Here is a 25,418-nt window from a genome sequence, read left to right as displayed (position 1 = left end):
TTTTTGGGTACAGTGTTGCATGACTTTTTGTCAGTTGAAGTAAGGCTGGGTTCACACTACTACACTACTTTCATCCTACTTTGCTCTGTGTTCAATGTTTCCCTATGAGAGCGTCTTGTAGTGTCCTACACAAGTCGGTCCGACTTTGAAAATGCTCCCTGTACTACTTTTGGTCCTACATTGATCCTACTTCAGGCCCATTGAATATCATTGAAGTCGGACCAAAGTAGTATCCTGTTCATGAAAGTAGGATGGATGTAGGACCAATGTAGGATAAATGTAGGACCAATGTAGCAGAGCAAAGTAGGATGAAAGTAGTGTAGTAGTGTGAACCCAGCCTTACGCAGTGTCCCGTATCGTAAAAATTACCTGGTCATGAAGGGGAGTAAATCTTCAAGAGGTCAAGTGGTTAAAAACTTGTATGGAACTTTTTTCACTGATAATTAATATATAGCACTTTTCATATGGGGACTTTGTTTATTTTGTGTTAAATGTGTTTATTACCTGGGAAATGTGTTTAATTTTTAACATTGGAGTTCTACTAGAGTCAGGTTTACATATCTAGTTTTAGTATGCCTTATACTTGCACTGCATATACTGTTATTTTGCCTATTTGAGAAATATAGTCTCTGTGCTAAATTAAATATTTATTTTAAAGCTTAGAAACCCAAGATTGCTTTAATTCCTCGCATCCTAATTTCAAGGATAACCTATTAAAAAAAAAAAAAAATGAAAACAAGTTCTAATACTAAGGCATTGATATAGCATGTAATGTAAAATTGTGTAATATGTTTGGTTGTAATTGGCCAGCTGGGGGCACTGTTTCCTTGTGTAATCTTCCAGTATTTTCTCTCCAATTCAGAAGAGCTCCAGCAGCAAAGAAAATCAATCATTTTACCAACCTACAGTTCTTCTAATGAGCATCACCGAGAGAAAGGTGCTATTGAACAACTGCTTCAGACACTATCTTAGCTGAAAATAATATGAATCCCTTTGGCCCTTTTATACTTGCAAAAGAATTGTACAGTTCTTAAAACTTATTGGCCTTGGTTTCATTGTGTTCCTTCTGCTACAGCATGTGATTCAGCTTGAGCTCTCCTACTTCAGTAGTGACATGAATCCGGTGATAAGAGGTGTAGAGGACACACACTTGGGTATCCTTAGCCACACGTGACTTTCATATCTGCCGTTTGTTCTTCAGATGTGTTGAGTCCCTCTTTGGTTTGGCTAATTGGATCGAAAAAATGTACTTGGCTCAACCTTTTAACTTATTGAGCGACACTCCTTTCCTTTTTAAGTCACTCTGTTGCTTCCAAAAACGTGTAAAAAAGATGATATATTCTCTAATCTGTAAAATAACACAGATTTTTTATACTAACTGTAGCCCTCTAAAGAGCGATTCATGGTGGATGTTTGACAGACATTTTGCCACTATGCGTTTTGCATTTGCATACCCCTTTACAGCTAGCTGCCTTTGCAGCTTGGGGGAGACAGTAAAAACGTGTCTTAACTGCCTGTTTTTTTTTTGTTTTTTTTTTGTGTTTTTGATCCTCCATAATCTCAATCTTGGTTATACATGCACAATTTTCCATAGTTTGTCTCGTAAAAAAAAATGCTCCAAGTACGGAATAAAAACCTGTTGATCTGCCAGAAATCCAGTGCGCTCCCAACTTCCTGTAGTACACTGATAATGCTGCCTCCGCTACACTTGAAATTTCAGGCAGTGTCATCGGTCTTTCTAAGGCTGCATTCACATCTAGACTGACGAAATCGCGGCGTTTTGTCGCCGCAAATCGCTGTAAAAATAGCGGCGTTTTGTACCGCGATTTGCGGCGACAAAACGCCGGTATTGTCCGCCTAGATGTGCCCCAAGATGACCCCCTCTATGGAGATGATTGCCATCTCCTAGCCGAACGCTCGAAGACGCCTGAAAAAAAGGACCGGGACCTTTTTTCACGCGGCAGGCGACAGACGTCCGGCGTGGAGATGTGAACCATCTCCATAGAGGGACATCTGTTTTCAGCCCTCTGGCGGCAGCGGCGTAGCGCTACAGGCGTAAAAACGCCTAGGTGTGAATGGGGTCTTAGTTCTTCCCTGCTAGACTACAGAAACCCCCCATTGGGAGAGGATTAAGTGTGCTTATGTCTACAGAACAACAGAGGGCTAACACTGCTTGGGATTTCTTTGCAGCAGACGCCCTGTGATTGATTTGCTAAGACTGGAAAGTGCAAAATCTGGTGTAGCTGTGCATGGTGAACTACCGCTTTAAGCTTGTTCAGTTAACCCCTTTCCACCTCCCAGTCATTAAGGGGGATTCAGATGCCCGGAGGTGGGATGGGGTTTATGATCATGTGACCACTGTGATGGGCTGTCACGGCGGTCACATGATCGGAAAGCTCCTGATCACAAGTGGCGCTCTCCACAAAGCTGTGTTTCCAGTGTCGTATGCAAGGGCAACACACCGAGAGGCCGCATGTTTGCATACTCTCTGTGTGAAGAGGTTAAGCTTCGACAAAAACCTGGAAGCTGATTGGTTTGTATGCAGGGCTTCAGCAAATTTTAAACTCCCCAGTTTTAGTAAATCAATCCCCCTGTGTCAGCTTAAACAGGAAGTTAGGAGCTCATTGGATTACTGACAGCATATTTTTTTTCGTACCTGAAGAGTTTATAAAAAGACAAAACATGGGGAATGTGCATAAAGAGTGAAAATGTACTGCATTATTTTATTTTTTTGCAAAGACATACACAGTAACACCTATCAAGCCCCCTGCCTGCACTGTTGCTCCTTACCAGAGGTCTCCAAGCTTTCTAAGCAAAGGGCCAGTTTACTGTCCTTCAGGCTTTAGGGCAGGGGTGCCCAACTTTTTGAAAAGCGAGGGTCACTTAAGAGACTTGGTAACTGGTAGCGGGCCACAATGAGCGGAGCAGGTGGCTGGCATGTCCATGTCTGCTCTGCATATGCAGAGCGGACAAGTACACAGCCCACTATACTTTTCAGCGGATCGGATTGGCGGTAGGACACAAGTCGGTTTATGTCTGCCACTACTTAGAGGTGAATTGGTAGGACTGTCGGACTGACCGTGTAAAAGGGGCCCCAAGGCTGCTTTCACACTGATGAGCTGCGGTTTACCCATACCGCGGGTGCAACGCAGTGTAGCTTTGGCTTTCCTGCACTTTGCAATAGACTTTTATTGTATATCTGCAGGTTTGGTGCACTTTCAGAAAGCTCACCAAACTTGCAGGTAATAACAGAAGTCTATGGCTCAGTGCAGGTAACCCGCAGGTAAACTCCTCTGCACCTGCGGATCAGTTTGAAAGCAGCCCAGTAACCACTGCAGAACAGATATGCCCATATAGACATTGTGATTTTAGTAATAAACTGACCTTTAATAACCGTATTCTATTTATTTCCAGAGCAGGCGGTCGCGGGCCACATAAGAGGGCTCCGTGGACCACATGTGGCCCATCCCTGCTTTAGGGGGCCAGACTGTGGCCAATGGGAGTAGAAAATGCCCTATCATCGGTGCCCCATTGGTTTTTATGGGAGAAATGGTGCCCCATTGATGGTGTCGGTTGATAGAACAGTGCCCCATCATTTTTGTCAGTTGGTGAAATAGTGCCCCAAGGGACAGATAAAGGTATGTAAAGGGCTTCACAGTTTGGAGACCACTGCTCGTTACCATTACTAAATAATCTTTTCTACTCTGTATTGCATGTGCTAAATGCCATGTCCCCTGCCGAGATCTATGGTTCTATCTCCTAGCCCCTACATTACTGCGGGATAAACAGGCAAATGGCATTCCTCTTCTCTCATTCCTAATTTTTCAGCCCTTGGTAGTTTTTTAAGAGAGCAAAGATTGGCAGTGCAGGCAGTATTTTATAGGTAAGTAATAAAGCTGAAGTTTAGGGGTTTATTTCTCTTATCGTCCATGGACGGACACAGCTCCTTAAGTCTTGACAAGTGGGTTATGTTCCCTGTTTACAGGAGAGGACTAGGCAGAAACATGTTAAATGGTTAAATACATGTTAAATTAACAGAGTTGAACAGCCCCGCCCAGGGGGCGGTCCCTCCAGACATAACCCTCCTCACTGCAGCATGCAGCCTCAGTTTCGTTCTGCCTAGCAAAGGAGAAGGACGTATGGCTCCCTTTGGGCCCAGCGCCCTGAGGAGAAATTTTATTTTATTCTATCTTATTTTATTTTATTTTCACTTTTTCTTGAAGAATCTTCTTTCAACTGTCGGCTGAGTGACAGGCTGGATATTATAGATCCTTGTAGTCTACTCAGTCCGACCAGCAAGCGTGGACACACCTATGCAAAGAGGCTTGGTCTGCCACGCCGTACCTCATGACTCCTGAGGTGGCCGTGAGCTTTGCTCCGAGGTCCACATATGACTGGGCTGTGGTGTTGCCTCACTCACAGTGGACCGGGCCGACAGCTACCTCCATTGCGGTTGTATGTCTGTCAGGAATGCGTCAGCGAGTCCTTGCTCGGACGGGTAAGTACAGTCCCTCCTACTTCGGTGGGTTGGTACGGCTGGGCATTCCTGGGGTTCGGAGGTGCTCTGACAGTGGAGGAGCACTCCTCCCTTCCCTGCTCCGTTCCCTTGCTGCATTGCTAAGGCACGCTGTCCGGGGGGGGGCTTTCCTGAGAGGGCTGTGTTATCTGGCACCTTTTACTGTCTGATACTGGGCTTTTCCTGTGGGGGTTTTCACTGTAAAGGCTCTAGGAGGCTTTCCCTGTTTAAAATGTGGCGTTTTGCCGCCGTTTGGCCGACGCTGGCGCCATTTTTTTGGGAGGTTTTCAATTACATTGAAAACTCCCATTGGCGGCCATTTTGTCGTAGCCGCGCCATGTGCAGCGGGCGGCCATCTTTGTGCAGTCCTGACCCCTAGTGCTGTATCTACGGCGCACACAGGTCCCTGCAGACGCCGCAGTTCCTTCATGGTTTCTTTCCTCTCCACACGCTGTGTGATGAGAGCGGTCGGCAGCGCTGGGCAGTCTCCTCCTGAGGTGAGTCCCCTGGCTATGCTAACAGACTTATATTGGGATAAGTTGTTAACTCCCCGGGTCAGCGCAGCGAGTGGGTAAGATTCCCTGTATAGGGCCCTGGGAGCGTCAGTTTTTATGTTAAGACAGGTATTACATACACATGCAAATGTCTTTTATATTTGGAGTCAGTATCTGGTCCTTCCCCCAACATGCTCAGCGGCAGGTGTTAGCACCTGGGATCTCCACAGAGACTTCTTTGTTAGCCCTGGACACTTTTGGGCCAGGCTGGGGGTGGAATGCGGATGGGCGGGGGTTAAAAGAGTGCCCCCTCCCTCCGTTGCCCCCTGGGGAATGCTCCGTATTATTGAATTTGTGACCATATGTGTTTTTTATCTTTTTTCTATGGTCTATATGACACTTTTTTTTTTTTTTTTTTTTGTGTGTCACCTTTTAAAGTCCCACCCTCAGGGGGGTACTTTTGTTTCTCTTATCGTCCATGGACGGACACAGCTCCTTAAATCTTGACAAGTGGGTTATGTTCCCTGTTTACAGGAGAGGACTAGGCAGAAACATGTTAAATAGTTAAATACATGTTACATTAACAGAGTTGAACAGCCCCGCCCAGGGGGCGGTCCCTCCAGACATAACCCTCCTCACTGCAGCTTGCAGCCTCAGTTTCGTTCTGCCTAGCAAAGGAGAAGGACGTATGGCTCCCTTTGGGCCCAGCGCCCTGAGGAGAAATTTTATTTTATTTTATTTTACTTTACTTTTTCTTGAAGAATCTTCTTTCAACTGTTGGCTGAGAGACAGGCTGGATATTATAGATCCTTGTAGTCTACTCAGTCCGACCAGCAAGCGTGGGCACACCTTTGCAAAGAGGCTTGGTCTGCCACGCCATACCTCATGACTCCTGAGGTGGCCGGTGAGCTTTGCTCCGAGGTCCACATATGACTGAGCTGTGGTGTTGCCTCAATCACAGTGGACCGGGCCGACAGCTACCTCCATTGCGGTTGTAGGTCTGTCAGGAATGCGTCAGCGAGTCCTCGCTCGGACGGGTAAGTACAGTCCCTCCTGCTTCGGTGGGTTGGTACAGCTGGGCATTCCTGGGGTTCGGGGGTCCCTTCCCCTTACTTCCCTGCTCCTTTCCCTTGCTGCATTGCTAACATTGCCGCTGTCAGGGGGGAGGGGGCCTTCCTGAGGGGACTGTGTTATCTGGCCTGTGTTTTTTCTTTTTTGTATTGGGCTTTCCTGTGAGGTAAAAAGCCCTGTGATGAGCACAGATGTTTATGATTATACTTCAGCAGACGCTGACTGATTGGTGACACCTGTAATGGTTTTGCTTTTTATGCTGTATCTGTGTCTTATCCTTAAATAAAACAGCCCTATGAGGCTTTTCCTGTTTAAACACAGGTCCCTGCAAAAGTTACCTCACGGTTCTTTTCCTCACAGGCAGCGCTGTGCAGTCTCCTCCTGAGGGAGTCCCCTGGTTACCCCTGGTCAGCGCAGCAAGTGGGTGAGAGGCCCTGAATAGGGCTCTAGGAGCTTTTGTCTATTTGTATGGACAGGTGTGCATATTATAATACACACTATATGTAAATATTGGAGTCAGTATCTGGGTCCTTCCCCACATGCTGGTGGTGGCAGCAGGTGTTAGCACCTGTGATTCCCACAGAGTTTTTATTGTTAGTCCTGGACACAGTTGTGCCAGGGTGGGGGTGGACTGCGGGCGGGCGGTAAAAGAGTGCCCCCTTCCCCCGTTATCCCCTGGGGAATGCTCTGTTATGGAGCCATGGACTAGGTACCTAGTTAAAAAAAAAAAAAAAAAGGCAGAATAAGGCATTTATGGGTGCGCTTTTTACTGCTGCAAGGGACTCTCCTAAGCTGCATAGTGCAGCTGGGTTTCCGCTGAGGGCTCGGTCTTTTTTGGATCACACAAATCAGACCGCTGTGTAGGTTTTTTCCTTCTGTGCCCTTCTTTGATAATTTCTGAGATGCGGAATGAGAAAAGCCACTGAGGGCTTTTGTAGTCCCTCACCGCCGGGCGGGAACCCCTACTTGTATGGATCTGACTGATAGAAGATCCGAAGTACTGACCCGTTCCATGTTTACCATGCTGCGGCCTATTGTGGCCACTACACTGGGGTCTCAGTGGTCGCTGGCGCTATTTTTTGGGAGATTTTTCAATTACATTGAAGACTCCCATTGGCGCCCATTTTGTCGTAGCCACGCTATGGCGCAGCTTACATTGTGCTGGCCTTTTTCCTGTGGCCGCGTTCTGAACGCTCGGCGGCCATCTTGGAGTAGTCCTGACCCCTAGTGCTGTATACAACTCACAGAGTGAGCATTTTGCACCAGACAGTGGAGGAGCACCGACTCTCTCCTGAGGTTATTAGCCTAGCGGACCAGCTGGTCCAGGGCCTCATATAGGTCTGTGATGCTTCATTGAATGCTGCGCCCTTGTTATCCAGGGCGTCTGTTTCAGAATGGTTTTATGCACACGGTGGTGTAGTGCTTAACTCCATTACTTGGCAGCAAAAGAGTCATTGGTTCGAATCTGCACACTGACGCCAATCTGCACACTGACGCCAATCTGCCTGGAGCTTGCATTGTCGCTCCCTGTGTCTGTGTGGGTTTCCTCCGGGTACTCCGGTTTCCTCCAAAGACATGTGTGCATACACCTACATAATATACATACACACTATGTGTGTGTATTATTTAGGGGCAACCCTCCCAGGCCGTCAAAGGCCCAGCTGGGGGACTAATCTGTCCCTGGGTGCATAAGCCGATCACGCCGGCACCCAAATCCTGCCAATGTATATAGCCTTCCCTCCCTGTCTCTAGGTGGGAGGGGCGGCTTGCAGGTTCACAATTCAGTGAAACCTCCCTGCTCTCCGACTAGTGGGTCTGCGAGGTGGTCTCTTCGGAGTACTAGATAGGGTTTCCTCCTATCCACAGAACAAAGTTCTGTCCTTGTGTCTTCCCCTCCCGGCACGTCGGTCTGCCTTGGGCAGTGTGGGATTTGCTAAGCTGCAAGGTAATTTTACCTTTCCTGCAGGACGAGAGTTTTGGGGTTTTCTATGGGCCTCAGGCCCTAAATACCTTTGTGAACGTCGGGTAGTTCCGCATGGAATCCATTTGTTCGGTGGTAGCTGCGCTTCATCCGGGGGATGTCCTGACGTCCTCGGACATCAGGGACGCATACATGCATGTCCCGTTTTGCACATGTCACAGTGTTTTTTTCTGTGCTTCGTGATGAGAGAAGGGTCTCTGTCAGCCTGTGGCCCTCCCTTTTGATCTGGCGTCAGCACCATGGGTTTTCAGCTAGGAGCTCGCACTTATTTGAATTTTGTTGGGACAGCGAGGCTTTGCCTCATTGGCTACTTTGACGACTTTCTTCTGAGAGCAGCTTCTGTCTCCGACCTAGTGGATGGGTTATTCCCATTCAGACCCTCCGAAGATTCGGGTGGATGTTAAACGTTTAGGCCAGAAAGTGTAGCTCAGTGGCAGCAAGCCTGCCCTACATGTGTGCGACCCAGGGTTCAAATTATGGGCATGCTAGGTTCCGACTCAGCGTTGGAGTATCTAGTGTTGATCCAGACTCCTCAGTGGCAAAGGTCCTTCTTCCCCTGGAGAAATTGCAGACTCTTCAGTCTGCGGAGAAGGTATTGGCATCACGCAATCGGTCTTCTCTCCGGGCGCCTGCTGGTTCAGGGTCTGTGGGTAGCCTCCTTCAAGGTGGTACTGTATGCCCAGTTCCACACCCTGGTTTTCCAGTGGAACTACTGTCCAGGTGGTAAAAATCTCTTGTCTCTGAAATCATTAGATTCCTGTGCGCCACCTAGTCAGAGTCTCTCTGAGTTGGTGACAGAGATTCCCGACTCTTCGGTCCGGGAAGTTGTTCCTTCCTTCCAGTGGTCGGTGTTTACGACGAATGCCAGCTCACGGGTTGTGAACCTGGAGGTTCACAAAACTGGGGGGTCCAGTCGGCCCTGAGTCGCTGGACTTGCGTGGACCTATGACCACACCTCCTTGAATGTGTCTGGTCTCGGTAGCTACCCAGGGTCGGGCCTGGCTAGTGCCTGGTGGAAGACCGCCTGGGAATACCAGGTGCTGTCTACTGTTCATTGTCCTACTATTTTAGGCGATCAGGCTATGCTTCTCCTTGTGGTCGACCAATCTGGTTTCAGCCGGACAACGCCACGGCCGTGGCTTCAGTCTACCATCAGGTATGCCGGCAGGCAGACTACTGGAGTCGCCAGATGCTGGACCAGGGCGACTGGTCTTTGTGCTTGGGGTGTTTCGGCTCCCTTGCAGGAGGTGAGCCTCACATGGCATGGATCTCCTGGCAGCTTGTCTCCGCCGCAAGGGTGTCAGTTAGTGGCCAGGTCTAGTGATCTTGTACAGACGCGTCAGTCGCGCTGGTGGCCCTGTGTTGTCTGTATCGGTGATTTTTTGCCATTCCTCCATGGTAATTGCTTCCTCGGCCGCTCCACAGAGTGGATGCTGAGGAGATCCCGATGATTCTAATCGCTCCAGATTAATCTCGGCGTCCTTGGTACGCTGATATCGGGCGCCTGGTAGCGGAGGCACCCTGGCGATTGCCAGGGCAGGAGGTTCCTGTCTCAAGGTCCCATACTTCCTCCTGTTGTACAGTCACTGACTTGCTTAACATGGTTATTGGAAGCCAGACTTTAGGTGACCAGGGTCTGTCTGACTCGGTCATCTCAACAGGGCACCGTAGTCTTCTTCCGGAGGATCTACCGTCGCACCTCTCTTGGTGCGAAGGGATGGAGTGACGTCCACGGGCGTACTTTCAATGTCCAGGGTCCTGCTGTTTTTAAAGCTTGGATTGGATCTAAAAATTGCTTAAAGCACCGTTTGGGGGCAGATTTCAGCCTTGGCTGTGTTCTTTTAGTGGCCTTTTTGCGGCCCGTTCCCTGGTGGGTCCCCTTTTTTTGTGCGCAAGGGGTTTGTCATATACTTTCCCCTCTTGGCCCATCTCTTCCCCCATGAGTTTTGACTCTGGTGCTCTCGGTTCTTCAGGAACCTTCCTTTTGGAAACATCAGAGATTTTCTCTTGACACTATCTCAGAAGGTGGCCCCTTTAGTGGCCTTTACCTCTGTTAGAGGGGTTTCTGAGTTGGCGGTCTTGTCTTGCAAGCCGCCATGCTTGATCCCCCATAAGGATTAGGTGATGGTGCGCCCGCGACCTTCCCTTCTTCCGAAGGAGGTTTCGGCCTTTCATACTTTAGGCGTGGTACGCGCTTTGCGGGTATACCAGCCTACTACGGCTCCATTTCGGAGCTTCTGACTCTCTTTTGTGTCAGGTGTCTGGTCCACAAAAGGGCCTGGCGGTCTCGTCGACCACCATTTCTCGGTGGATCGGGCAGGCCGTCATACAGGCCTATGCTCCTAAGGGCGGGCCCCCCTTTCCGGTCACGGCACTTTCGACCAGGGCAATTGGTGCTTCCTGGGTTTTTTTTTTTTTTTTTTTTTTTTTTTTTCCCGACATCATGCGTCGGTCTCACAGGTGTGCGAGGCGGCGATTTGCTCGTCCGTTCACGCTTTTTCCAGAATTTACATGGTTGCTGTGAGTGCATCTTATGATGTTTTTTTCAGCCGCTAGTTTTTGCCGGCGGCTGTTTAAAGTTGCACCTCCTCCGTTGAGGAGCTCTGCTTGTTTTGGGGTGAAGTTAAAATTGTTTTTACTGATATATTTCCCACCCCTCGTTTTTTGACACTGCTTGGGGACGTCCCACTTGTCAAGATTTAAGGAGCTGTGTCCGTCCATGGACGATAAGAGAAAATAGGATTTTTTGTACTCACCGTAAAATCCTTTTCTCTGAAGTCCATGGACGGACACAGCTCCCACCCCTCCTTTTTAGGTTTGTACTGCTTGTTACGAACTGAGGCTGCAAGCTGCAGTGAGGAGGGTTATGTCTGGAGGGACCGCCCCCTGGGCGGGGCTGTTCAACTCTGTTAATGTAACATGTATTTAACTATTTAACATGTTTCTGCCTAGTCCTCTCCTGTAAACAGGGAACATAACCCACTTGTCAAGATTTAAGGAGCTGTGTCCGTCCATGGACTTCAGAGAAAAGGATTTTACGGTGAGTACAAAAAATCCTATTTTTTCTGCTATGAAGCCATGGACCAGGTACCTGGGTAGTAAAAAGAGCAGGATAAGGCATTTATGGGTGCGCTTCTCACTGCTGTAAGGGACTCTCTCTTAAGCTGTATAGTGCAGCTGTGTTTCCGCCGAGGGCTCGGTCTTTTTTTGGATCTCACAAATCGGACCGCTCTGTGTAGGTTCTCTCCTTCTTGCCCTTCTTTGATAATTTCTAAGATGCGGAATGAGAAAAGCCGCTGAGGTAGTCCCTCACCGCCTGGCGGTTCAGTGCCCTTTTGAGGAGAACCCTTTCAGGGGATCCTCCGGGTGTCATGTATAGCTGACCACTCTCCCTATTACGGGAGTCCCCGCTTGTATGGATCTGGCTGTTAGAAGATCCGAGGTACTGGCCCTTGTCATGTTTACCATGCTGGGGTCCGTCTTGCGGCCTATTGTGGCTACTACTCTGGAGTCTCAGTCGATTTCTGAGTGAGCATTTTGCACCAGACAGTGGAAGAGCACCGTCTCTGTACCAAGGATATTAGGCTAGCGGACCCGTTGGTCCAGGGCCTCATATAGGTCTGTGATGCTTCTTTGAATGCTGCGCCCTTGTTATGCAGGGCTTCTGTTTCAGAGATGGTACGCGGTGGTGTAGTGGTTAATTTCATTACTTGTCAGCAAGAGTCATCGGTCCGAATTCCGGACACTGAAACCAATCTAGCTGGAGCTTACTTTGTCGCTCTCTGTGTCTGCGTGGGTTTCCTCCGGGTACTCCGGTTTCCTCCTACCCTCCAAAGACATGTGTGCATACACTTCCATAATATACATACAAACTTTGTGTATGTATTATTACGGGGGCCGACAAGGGCTCAGCTGGGGGACTAAATTGTCCCTGGGTGCGTAATTGCCCTATGCAGTCGTCTTCCCTCCCTGCTCTAGGTGGGGGGGCGGCTTACAGGTTCACAATTCAGTGAATCTCCCTGCTCTCTGACTGATGGGTCTGCGAGGTGGTCTCTTCAGAGTCCTAGATAGGGTTTACGCCTATCCATAGAACAAGATGTGAGGGCAGTTTGGAATATCTGTGCATTGTTGATCGCTTGTGACTCGTCCGGCCGGTCTAAGGCAGGTGTCCCATAGGCTCAAACACATCCAAGTTGTGTCACCATAGAAGCTGTGTCTGTTGCAGCCAGTGCTTCCCAGTCAATGGGATTGCCATTGGGATGCTCAGAATACCGCTTCTCGGCCTTGGAGTTCTTTTCTTGTTTATTCCTCGCCCGGCTTGTTGGTCTGCCTGAGAACAGTGTGGGACTTGTAAGTCCCGCAGGGACGCATACATGCATGTCCCGTTTTGCACATGTCACAGAATTTTCTGTGCTCCATGATGGGGGAGGGCTTCTGTCAGTCTGTGGCCCTCCCTCTTGATCTGGCGTTGGCACTGAGGGTTTTCACCTAGGAGCTCGCAATTATCCTAACTTTGTTGGGACAGTGAGGTTTTGCCTCGTGGGCTTCTTGAACAACCTTCTTCTGAGGGCAGCTTCTGTCTCAGACCTAATTGAGCTGTTTATAGCCATTCAGACCCCCCGAAGTCTCGGGTGGGTGCTAAACATTTGGAGCCGGTCCTGAGTCCGACTCAAAGGGAGCGAAGGTCCTTCTTCCCCTGGAGAAATTGCAGACTCTTCAGTCTGCAGTGAGGGTATTAGCATCACGCTATCGGTCTTCTCTCCGGGTGCATGCTGGTCCGGGACCTGTGGGTAGCCTTCTTCGAGGCGGTACTGTATGCCCAGTTCCACACTTGGGCTTTCCAGGAAATACTGTCCAGGTGGTAAGGAATTTCTTGTCTCTGTAATCGGCAGATTCAGGTGTGCCACTTAGTCGGAGTCTTCTGAGTTGGGACGGAGATCCCTGGATCTTCGGCCCGGGAAGTTGTTCCTTCCTTCCAGTGGTCGTTGTTTACGACGGATGCAGGCCTCACGGATTGTGAGGACCCCTGGGGGGGGTCCAGTCGGCCCTGAGTCGCTGGATTTGCATGGACCTACGGCCACAACTTCCTGAATGTGCCTGCTCTCTTCTGATCTTGGTGGCTACCCAGGGTCGGGCCTGGTTAGTACCTAGGTGGGAGGCCGCCTGGGTGCTGTGGACCCTGTCTACCGTTCTTTGTCCCATGATCAGGCTTTGATTCTCCTCGTGTTCGAGGCGATTGCAAGGTACTAGACAACAACGCCACGACCGTGGCTTCGGTCTACCATGGGTATGCCAGCAGGCGGACTACTGGAGTCACCTGATGCTGGACCAGGGTGACTGGTTTTCTGTGCCCGGGGGTGTTTCGGCTCCCTTGCAGGAAGTGAGTCTCACAGGGCAGGCGAGATTATGCCTCAGCGGTAGACTGCCTGCCCTGCAGGCAGTTGCCTCTGGGTTCAAGCCCAGGAAGATCTGTGTCGTTACACGGCTCGGGCTCGCCTTGGTTTTTTTCCACTCGTGGATCTCCTGGCCGCTCGTCTCCACCACAAGGGTGTCGAAGTAGTGACCAGGTCTAGTGCTCTGGTACTGACGCGTAAGTTGTGCTGGTGACCCTGTGGGGGTCTGTATCAGCGGCCTTATACCGTTCCTCCATTTGTGTTGCTTCCTCAGGTGCTCCATAGAGTGGAGGCTGAGGGGATCCCGATGTTCCTAATCACTCCAGATTGACATTGGCGTCCTTGGTACGCCGTTTTCGGGCGCTTCAAAACTGAGGTACCCTGGCCGTCGCCAGGGCGAGAGGTCCTTCTGTCTCGAGGTTCCATACTTCCTTCTGTTGTACAGTCACTAACTTACTCAATATGGCTATTGGTAGCCAGACTTTAAGAGACCGGGGTCTGTCTGACTCGGTCATCTCAACCATGTTGAGGGCATGGTAGTCTTCTTCCAGGAGAATCTACAGTCACACCTGGCAGACCTACATCTCTTGGTGCAAAGAGATGAAGTGACGTCCACGGACGTATTCGATGGCCAGGGTCCTGCTGTTTTTTACAGCTTGGTGTGGATCTCAAATTACTTTTAAGCACCGTTTGGGAGCAGAGTTCAGCCTTGGCTGTGTTCTTTCAGTGGCCCTTTGGGGCCCGTTCCCTGGTGGGTACCTCTTTGTGCTCCCCTCTTGGCCCATCTCTTCCCCAATGAGTTTTGACTCTGGTGCTCCTGGTTCCTCAGGAGCTTTCCCTTTGGTAACTTCAGAGAGATTTTCTCTTAACACTATCTCGAAAGGTGGCCCTTTTCTTCCCTTAGAGAGGTCTCTGAGCTGGCGGGCTTGTCTTGCAAGCCGCCATGCTTGATCCTCCATAAGGATTAGGTGGTGGTGCGCCCGCGACCTTCCCTTCTTCCGAAGGTGGTCTCGGACTTTCGCCTGAATAGGGGCATTGTTCCGTCCGTCCTTTTTGTCCTCGGCCGGCGCATCCTGCGGAGGTTGCTTTTCATACTTCAGGCGTGGTACGCGCTTTGCGGGTGTATCTACCTGCTACGGCTCCGTTTTGGAGATCTGACCCTCTTTTGTGTCAGTGTCTGGCCCACAAAGGGCCTGGCGGTCTCGTCGACCACCCTGTCTCGGTGGATCTGACAGACCGTCATACAGGCCTATGCTCTTAGGGGGCAGGCCCCCCTTGTTCCGGTCGCGGCACTTTCGACCAGGGCACCTGGTGCTTCCGAGGTTTTTTCCGACTTCATACGTCGGTGTCACAGGTGTGCCGGGCGGCGACTTGGTCGTCCGTTCATGTTTTTGTTTTTTCAAAATGTCCTGGTTGCTGTGAATGCATCTTATGATGCTTTCGCCGCTAGCGTTTGCAGGCGGCCGTTTTAAGTTGCATCTCCTCCGTTTGAGGAGCTCTGCTTGTTTTGGGGTGAAGTTAAAATTGGTTTTACTGATATATTTCCCACCCCTCGTTTTGACACTGCTTGGGGACGTCCCACTTGTCAAGACTTAAGGAGCTGTGTCCGTCCATGGACGATAAGAGAAAATAGGATTTTTTGTACTCACCGTAAAATCCTTTTCTCTGACGTCCATGGACGGACACAGCTCCCACCCCTCCTTTTTAGGTTTGTACTGCTTGTTACGAACTGAGGCTGCATGCTGCAGTGAGGAGGGTTATGTCTGGAGGGACCGCCCCCTGGGCGGGGCTGTTCAACTCTGTTAATGTAACATGTATTTAACTATTTAACATGTTTCTGCCTAGTCCTCTCCTGTAAACAGGGAACATAACCCACTTGTCAAGACTTAAGGAGCTGTGTCCGTCCATGGACGTCAGAGAAAAGGATTTTACGGTGAGTACAAAAAATCCTATTTTTTTGGGGGAATACCACCTCAAGCACATTGGGTAATGTATATGATGGTGTGTGTGTGTGTGTGTATAGGGCTGCCAATATGGGTACAATCGGTCCTCCTGTACAGGGCTTGTAGCCCTTTCCTTTTCTAAACGAACTCAGTGAGTGCTCGCTACTGATCACTCACTGTGTTAATTTATAACTGAAGCACAGTAAACTGCACAGTTTGTAAATCAGGGATCCTCAAACTACGGCCCTCCAGCTGTTGTAGAACTACACATTCCATGAGGCATTGTAACACACTGACATTCACAGACATGACTAGGCATGATGGGAATTGTAGTTCCTGAACAACTGGAGGGCCGTAGTTTGAAGACCCATGTTGTAAATGAACAAGAAGACTGTGTAGAGCTCTTCCTGTTCATTCATTGTATGCAGCTGAGGCTGCAGACATAGAGTATGAGGACTGTGTCCTCAATTACTTTTGCTGTCTCAAATGAGAGATGTCTGGGTTCTGCTTAGTTCCCTGATATATCACCAAAGCCCCCCAAAAAGGCAGCTAAAAAAAACAAAAAATGTAATTATATAAAATAATAAATAAAATTGTATGAAATAATATAAAAAGCAATATTGTAAAAAATATTAAGGGCTCATTCACATGGGTCTTCTGGCCTATACAGTGTGGATAAGAGGTATGTTTGTGTGACTGGAGTCGCCTTTTACTCTATGGGAATGCAGAGGCTGTATGAACACAGACACAGGTCTTAATTATGACAGGTGTGGGTGAGTGGCCCCAAACGCATACTGTCTTTGTTCGGGACCATACACCTGTCAAAGTATGTCCTGTGGCTGTCTTTTTGTCACCATAGCATAACATAGAGTGCCTGCACACAGCCTCAGCCACATAAACATAAATAATCACAAATTCACACTGTATAGGGCACAGTGCCCATGTGAATCAGCCCTAAGACCCAGAGCCATGACAAGGGGTGGGCAGGAGGTTCGACTGCCCAGGGCGCAGTGGTTTGTTGCAGGGATGGGGGTTCCCTGACCCTAAGGGAAGGGATGAGGCACAGTTTGGCGGCTTTGCCCTGGGCGACCTTGTCCCGGCACTGCTAAGACCCCATTCTCACACACACTAGATTTAGCAGGAATCTTGTAAGTTATGTTGTGTTTGTGTCCGCTGATAATGATTTGATTTTTGTCAAAAATATTGTTTGATATTTATTTATTTTTGGGGGGGGGGGGGGGGGTTGTCAAGTAGGCTATATTGGGTAAATATCGTTGTAACGGAATGACCCGGGACAAACCGAGACTTTGGAAGGATGAGGGGTACTCCTGTGCCAGTGTCATTAATAACTCTTATGTCTAGGGTCACCTTATGTCCGATAGGGCCATAGGGTGACTGAGAAATTATATCCTAAATTACAGGACAGGGGACTTTACTGATAGCTCATATTGCAATTGGAGATATTGCAAAGTGTTGATTTATTCTATGACTCATCTCTCTGTGTGGACTGTTGACATGTTAAATAAGGCTGGCTCTTGAAAGGCCTTTCATTGTGTGATAACACTGTTTAAAGCCTATTGATGCTCAGAGGTGTGAATACCTTTCATGCGGAGACAGAACGTCTGTCTAAAGATGTGGATTGAGAGGGATTTATTGTGTGATGGTGTTTTGTTTGAATTCTGTTAATGAAGGAATGTGACTTCTCAGGTGCAGTGATAATTATAGCCCGGCGCCGAGATGTCTGGAATGTTTAGCAATTAGCCATCTGAAGGTGTATTGAAGCCCCCCAGGGTGTGATGTGTGGGTGGAGAGTTTGATGGTTCCTTTCATGCTTGAACTGTATCTAAACTTGAGAGCTAACCATTAAAGTTGTCTTGCATTTGAAACCAGAACAGAGCTGTGTATCTCGTGTCTGGGGGGAATTCTTATGGGTCGTGTTCGTTTGCCTGATTGTGGAGTGTCGATGAGCTGTCTTGGGTTGATAGAAGGTCGTAAACGGTGGTGACCGTTACAATCGTCTTTGCTTGGCCTCCATCGGAGAAAAGTCGCACCACACACCCGCCCCTTCTGCCCTCTCTGCCATTTACAGAACTCCTGTATTTGTCCTACAATGCATTGGGTTCTTTAAATGGGCATATGGGAGCAAGAGCTGGACCATAAAATATTGGAGGAACAAATGCATAAGCTATTGGATTTGAGTCTTGTCACTTCTGTGGATTCTAGAATAAAGGAAATACACTTTAAACTCATGACTAGATGGTATTATGTTCCATCCAAGATCTATTGACTTAATTCACTGTCATTAGCAACATGCTGGAGAGGTTATAATATCTAGAGCTCTTTTACTCATGTCTGGTAGCATCAGGGCTGTGGAGTCGGTAGATAAATGTTCCGACTCCTCAGTTTTATGTACTTCCGACTCCGACTCCCCGACTCCGACTCCTCTGTATTAATATGCGAATGTATTTTATACATTCCTTGAGGGAAAGAAACGCAACCTACCACAGGACTACTGTCTGGGAAGCCAACAGTCTACTGTATTGCACAGTTTAAGCAAAAGACAAACACAATGAAAACAAAGTTTTATAAAAAAAAAAATATTAATCAATCAAGTGGCTGGATAGTAGCAGCAGGCATAACATCAGGAACAGGATTTTTACCAGTTCAAAAATACAAACCACATTATTTGGTTGTTTTAGAACAAAAACAGAGCTTATCTATAATGAACCAAAAACAAAATCTGTAAAACCTAGAAATGGTTTATATTAATCTTGAAATGTAGTTATAGGCTTAGCAAATGCAAATCAATTCAATGTAGAGTTCTAAGGAAGAGAATTGCCTCTGCCAGATCCTCTTTCATAGAGGCTCTTAAGTCAGACTTTATTATTTTTAGGGCTGAAAATAATCTTTCGACACTGACTTGGGTGGGTGGCATTGGCTTCTTCAACAGTAAGTTTTGATGAGCGATCATACTTTTCAACTTTTTTTAGTGCTTTATAAAACTCCTGTTGGAATTTTTTTATTTGGACACTTACTGGTTCTCTAACATGCGTTCCCTGTAAAAGCAGAACACAACACTATGGAAAGTATAAGTATTGCAGCTCCTAATTGTGTGTTGCGTGCCATATAGTGAAGCACATGAAAAGCATGCTTCTTCACGGTCACTTAACGTGTTCGTTTTGCGGTTTACGTGAGGCACTGCATGCATTGGTCTTTATTCTTACAGTAGAGAAGTCATTAATTATAACTTTTTGTGAATTGGGACATTTAAACTTGCTTTTTTTTTTTTTTTTTAAATTCCAATCTAAATTTAGTAGGAGTCGGAGTCGGTGCATTGTTTGCCGACTCCGACTCCAGGTACCCAAAATTTCCCCCGACTCCGACTCCTCGACTCCGACTCCACAGCCCTGGGTAGCATTGCCCAATTATAAATTAAAGGAAAGTTATGCTGCAACCCAAAATAAATGTTCAAATAGCAGGATAAAAAGAGGCCACCCATGCCAGGATAGAAGCTGCACATACAGTCTAGCAATATGTAGAGAAAGAAGAGGTCCGGCAACTCAGGATGGCTTCTTTATGGAATCCATGACTTTATATTCACACAAAAGGAATCCATAGCACAGCAAAGTTGACGCGTTTCAGCCACACATGACCTTAGTCATAACCAATTGCCCAATTATACAAGAATATTGGACAGAAATTTTTGCTTATTAGTGAAGTTATGATGGCTATAGCGATGCCTTTTCATGCCATATTTTCCTCAATATAAAAATCAATGCCAAATATTTTAAATGCAGCTAAAAGTTTGATACCTGATCATTAGAGGACTGGTAAACCGCTAACAATTGCAAAGTGGTGATTTTTAAACAAACTCCTACATATACAGTATGTACCTAGTCAATTTTGAAGTTGAATATTAAAGTGGATGTAAACTTGATTCATGAAATTTGAGATGGTCACATATATATATATATATATATATATATATATATATATATATATATATATATATATATATATATATATATATATATATATATATATATATATATATATAATATATATATATATATATAATGTGTGTGTAATGTTTTATTATTATTTCTCTTCAAAGCACAAAGTCCTGTGGCTTTTATCGGCATGATAACTTCTGACAAGTTCTCCGATGCATGTGATGAAACCAGCCTGAAATTTGTGTCAGGGTGGGTGCTATACATAGATTAGCAGAGAGCTGCTCTTCTCATAGGACAGCTCTGAATATCTCTGCCTATGTAGGGCTACTGCTGAATGTGGAAGTGAAAATTCTAACACAATGTACACTTTCTAAACAGTATATAAAGCTGAACACAGCAGATATACATGTAAAACTTATGTAGGAAGATTTGTTTTATCTGTGTCATCTGAGGCTGTTCACCTCACTGGGTATATGCAAGAGTTTACATCCATTTTAACCTAATAGAAGATATTAATAGATTATACTATTTATGTAGAAATGGGAGGACTAGCTTAAAGATGAATATACAATCCATTTTGGGGAGATTTGGGGAAGGTGAATTAAGATAGATACAGCACCTGTGCATACAGGTTTAGCAATATAGGGATGCACTTATAAACACTTTCATTCAGCATTCCCTTGCACCTGCATATGGTGACAAACTTGAGTGTTACCTAGCTTTGGCTACCTCCTTTCTTTCCTTGGCTCCAACTTTCCAAATTCAACCCCCCCACATTCCTTTTTTCTTTTCCATCCTTTCTTGGGAAGAGGAGAGGAGAAAGGGAAGGAGAAAAAAGAGAAAGGGGCAGGCTCTCGCTTCCCCTTTCCCAGCAGCAGTCAAACTTAGCATTGCTGGGATAGGGTTAGAGAAAGGTTTGGTGGGAATGTCTGAAGATTAGGCATTTTTGGCAGGAGGTAAGAGCATACATAAGAAGAGATCACAGGATTTGAGATTCCAGATAACCCTTGGTGTTGCTTATTCTACTATATAAATATGGGTAAAAAAAAATACAAAGACACAATATTACCGTATTTAACCACTTGCCGCCTGGCTCACGCCGATATACGTCGGCAGAATGGCATATCAGTGTAAAAAAGAAAAACAAAGGCGCACCAGCCTAGTGTATTACCGTTTGGATAAATTTTATTAAAATGCAATATAAAAACTTCTCACAATTGTAGTGGAAAGGAATGCAGTAAAAAAGTAATTCCATAAATGGCTACAGCATGTAGAACCCGAACAACTCTCCGAGGATGTGATGAGGGTCATTGCCGGCTGACGTGTTTCAAAGCACAAGACTTCTTCATCAGAGCCCAGCAGTCGACTGGTCTTTCGCATGCATGAAATAAGTCAGGACATAGTAATGTAAACATTGGGAGTATTTCAGCCAGGTTTTATTCGAGAGATAAAGGGCCTACAGGTATGGCATTTGCCATCTTCCAATTATCTCTACCCTCGATGCTATAATCTACTAGTGCTGCGGGGGATAATAGAGCTGAGGGATCTGTCAAATGCTCTTATTAATAGAAAGGAAGTGGACCTTTTTCATTCATCCACCCGTCCTCCATTCATAGAAGCTATGAATGGAAGAGGTGGGCAGAAAGGGCAAGCATAGTTGGCACTCTTGCTGATTAAGCCTGGGACAGGTTCCTCTGCTTGTATTAACCCCCATGGCACCTGGAAGATTATGGCAGGCAGCAGCAGGAGAGAATTGGAGAATGGAAGATTTCAACTAATTCTACAGCTTTCAGAATTAGTTGAAATCTCCCATACTCGCTTTGTGTACAAGTACTGTTTCTTGCGCTGATTTTTTTTGTTAACTTTTTTGAGTAAACGTTGATCAAAATTTGGTCTGTTCAGCAGGGGCACCCTGTTTGTACACAAGTGGATCTATTGATCTAGTAAAAAAGCAGTGCAGCGCAAAAGACATATAAAAACAATACTAAAAATGCCAATAGAAATAATTAAGGTTGATTATAAGAACAGTCCAAAAATCTTCACTTGGAAAAAAACAGCAAACAATGAGTGTCCAAAAGTGACTTCTCAAGTATGTTAAGGTGACTGTGCGACAACCCCCACCACCGGTAATTCTTAGCAGCTCACCTCAGAGAGTGGACCCCTGAGCTAGTCAGTCAGGTCATACTGGGATGGTGTAAACAGGATCACTGCAATTACATTGCACACTGAGATAAGAGGATATACGCTGGTGGCTTGATAACTGGCTCTCAGACCCGTCAGGTTCATGTAATTGGGTACATACAAAGAGAAGCAATGACATCTAGTGCTCTCCATGTGTATAAAAAACATTTATTAAAATAGAGGCGTACACTTACAAATAACGCACTGTGACTCATTGCAAAGGAACAAGCAGCATGCAATGATACGAGAATCAGCGTGTAGGACGCGGGTGACGTCACGCAAGGTCACGTGGATCTATTGATCCACTTTTGAACAATCAGCCTGTTGGGTTCTTCCCGTACTACTAGTGTTGCCGGCTATAGCTGGCAACCCCAATCATTGTGTTATGCCAGCAGGGAAGGCTCCCTACCAGCAGAATACATTAGTGTGGGGATCTAGCAATTCTCTTTCCACCCATGGTGGAAGGGAAGCAAGTTACATAATCTGTTGACGATCTTGGGCTGTAACTTTTAGATACAAATACATTTAAAAATTTACAAAGAGGCAGTGTTCCAAAATGCATAGGATATAATAGTTGGTCAGACCACATCTCTGAATACAAAATATAGAGATACACCCCGAAGGGTGTGTTTCCCTCGATTGGGACTTTTAAGTTGGAATGACTAAATGGCTTTGTAACAGAATTTATACCAAAAGGTTTAAATGAACATAATTTATTGAAAAGAAAAATCTATATATAAATACGTAAATGAACGACTGTTCTCAGCATCTGAAACACATCAGGATGAATGTGAGAAGCAGAATGAGAAAAAGCATCGGCAAAAAATGACAGATAACGAAATAAGGAATGACAATAAGAATGCAGGACCCGACACTGTCTATGGGGTAAGACAGGAAACCCAGTTTTTCGAGGCTTATTTTGTTTGTAAAACCACAATGTTTATCACGCGCAAATAAAAGTATACAGTATGTATGTAGAAACAACTGTATAGCGATATGTACCATTGATAGTAAAAAGTACTAACCATTCCACATAAAATTAAAAGTTCGGTGGACATTTAAGAGCCGATCGTTTAAAAAGACATCAAGATTCCGGTTGAATAGGTAACCTGAACTATATTCTATGCCTCAGCATGGGATCTGGAGGGGGCAGTCCACCCAACCAAGAAGTTCACCAAGCCGGTCAGTGCTGTTGTCACAGAGGGCGTAAAAAATGGGTTCCGTACCTCCCAGGACCACGTACATGCATACTATTTGCACATAGATGGGAAGATCCCCTACCGAAGAGATGCCTATGAGTGAATAAGGACCTGGATGTTAAATGTTCTTAAGTTTCTGATTTTAAAGGAAGAGGAAGATGTAAAGCAGGTGGATAATCGAAAAGCCTACCTGAAATAATGATACCGTCCCTCTGAGGCCACACTAAAATAGAGTGAGGATAGGACAATTTATATAGATCCTTCTTCCTTGCTAGGGAATACAATCCCTATGAGACCCTAAAGAGGGAAGAAATTTAAAGGCCAGCCTTAAATACAGACAATCTTAGAACTGTTCAAGGATATATCATCTTAAAATAACAAAATAAATAAATAAATGAGCACATTGTCTCTGAGGTGTGGTGGCTTACCTAAGGGCAAAGCAAACAGGGAAAAAGTGAGTATATAGTAGTCCAGTCAGTGTTAACCACTTAAGGACCACCCCATGTACATATACGTCCACAATATGGCACGTACAGGCACATGGGCGTATAGGTACGTCCTCGCCTATTAGCGGGTGGGGGGTCCGATCGGGACCCCCCCGCTACATGCGGAGGTCGGGTCCGCTCGGGGAGCGATCCGGGACCACGGCGCGGCTATTTGTTTATAGCCGCTCCGTCGCGATCGCTCCCCGGAGCTGAAGAACGAGGAGAGCCGTGTGTAAACACGGCTTCCCCGTCCTTCACTATGGCGGCGCATCGATCGCGTCATTCCCTTTATAGGGAAGACACGATCGATGACGTCATTCCTACAGCCACACCCCCAAACAGTTGTAAACACATACTAGGTGCACCCTAACTCCTACAGCGCCCCCTGTGGTTAACTCCCAAACTGCAACTGTCATTTTCACAATAAAGAATGCAATTTAAATGCATTTTTTGCTGTGAAAATGACAATGGTCCCAAAAATGTGTCAAAATTGTCCGAAGTGTCCGCCATAATGTCGCAGTCACGAAAAAAATTGCTGATCGCCGCCATTAGTAGTAAAAAAAAAATAAAAAATAAAAATGCAATAAAACTATCCCCTATTTTGTAAACACTATAAATTTTGCGCAAACCAATCGATAAACGCTTATTGCGTTTTTTTTACTAAAAATAGGTAGAAGAATACGTATCGGCCTAAACTGAGGAAAAAAAATGTTTTTATATATGTTTTTGGGGGATATTTATTACAGCAAAAAGTAAAAAATATTGCTTTTTTTTCAAAATTGTCGCTCTATTTTTGTTTATAGCGCAAAATAGAAGAAAGCTCTATTTGTGGGGAAAAAAGGACGCCAATTTTGTTTGGGAGCCACGTCGCACGACCGCGCAATTGTCTGTTAAAGCGACGCAGTCCCGAACTGTAAAAACACCTTGGGTCTTTAGGCTGCATATTGGTCCGGGGCTTAAGTGGTTAATAAGCATTTTCACCCAAATAATAAATACACAAGTCAGAAACTTTGTGCTGAATTAAAAAAAAAAATAATAACTTAACATGAAGGGTTTCTGTAAGTGATGGTATATGCAGGTCAAAGGTCACGACTTTGATCCACACATGATACTTCCAGACTACCTACATACTAGTTTATATGGGAGTGGCCCCAACTTGACAGCTGCTTTAATTGTGTAATACAAAGGAATTAGCCGGTGCCAGTATTAGCAGAGGGAGCATCAGCAGCAGAGTTATAGGAGCTGGGCATGAGAGAATCGCCCTAAAAACTTTGTATCTCATTCCTTTAAAATCCTTAAGTAGTTAAAGGCTAAAATAAATTTAAATCAATAGATGACAAAACATACCTACTTGCCTTAGCTTCTGACCACTTCCTAAAGATATCTGTGACATTACTGTGTTTCATTCTGCCTCCTTGGAGAGCTGAGTATCCAGAATCCCAAGAGAATGGTTGCCAGCACTGTGCAGGAGAACATTCTCGTCGCCCCATTCTCCCTTAGCTCAGCCTTGCGTTTCGGTCTTTGCTTGTACGTCTCTTGTTTATCTAAGTGTGAAGTTATTGTTCTTCTGTATGAACAGATGTGTATTATCACTCTCATAAGCTACTTGTAATTTTAATCATCAATCTGTAACTTTTTTTGAAGTTTCAATAAATTGTTTAATCCCTATTATATTTGTTTTACAGAAAATACTTCAACTGTTAAGGAAATACTAAAATGTCAAGAAGAATACACATTTTACTGCCAGTCATGTGGAGCAATTATTGTTCATCAACAGTAAGATTATTTATATATTCCAGTAAGGTTTCATTGACTTTGCCTGCTATATACTGTCTTTATGTAAACCTAAATTGTATTTCTTTTGTGCTATGATTTTTGTAAATCTAGCTGATCATTGCATACATCATATAGTTCCAGCTAATTGCAGCTTTATGATCATTACTTTCATCAAAATATTTAATAGTTTACAACCCTTTTTATGACTATAGGCCATTGTTGCATAGATGCCCAGGCAAAAATTAGAATTTTTGAAATGTATCAGTTAACCTAATATGTAACTAAAAACAAAGTTAGATTTGGATAAAGTGGTGAGGGACTAGAACTGCTGTCAGTTATTTATTTTTTGTTTATTGCTGTGAGTGTCTCCAGTAAGTCGATTTGTTTTGTCTCTATTTGGGGTGCATGCAAAATTTGACTGATTGC

At 45.8% G+C, this 25,418-nt stretch overlaps 1 protein-coding gene across 2 annotated transcripts in view; it reads left to right on the top strand.

Moving 5' to 3' along the window:
* UBE3D (ubiquitin protein ligase E3D) overlaps positions 1 to 25,418 on the top strand; it is a 297,731-nt gene that overhangs the window by 26,694 nt on the left and 245,619 nt on the right. For both annotated transcript variants that reach the window (XM_040350019.1, XM_040350017.1), the window contains exon 3: positions 24,902 to 24,992. In XM_040350019.1, coding sequence (XP_040205953.1) covers positions 24,902 to 24,992 — 91 coding nt within the window. The remainder of the gene's footprint in view (positions 1 to 24,901; positions 24,993 to 25,418) is intronic.

Source organism: Rana temporaria, chromosome 4 (genome assembly GCF_905171775.1).
Source record: "Rana temporaria chromosome 4, aRanTem1.1, whole genome shotgun sequence".
NCBI classification, from domain to species: domain Eukaryota; kingdom Metazoa; phylum Chordata; class Amphibia; order Anura; family Ranidae; genus Rana; species Rana temporaria.
The sequence above is the reverse complement of the archived record's forward strand: the minus strand, read 5'-3'. Positions and strand labels throughout refer to the sequence as shown.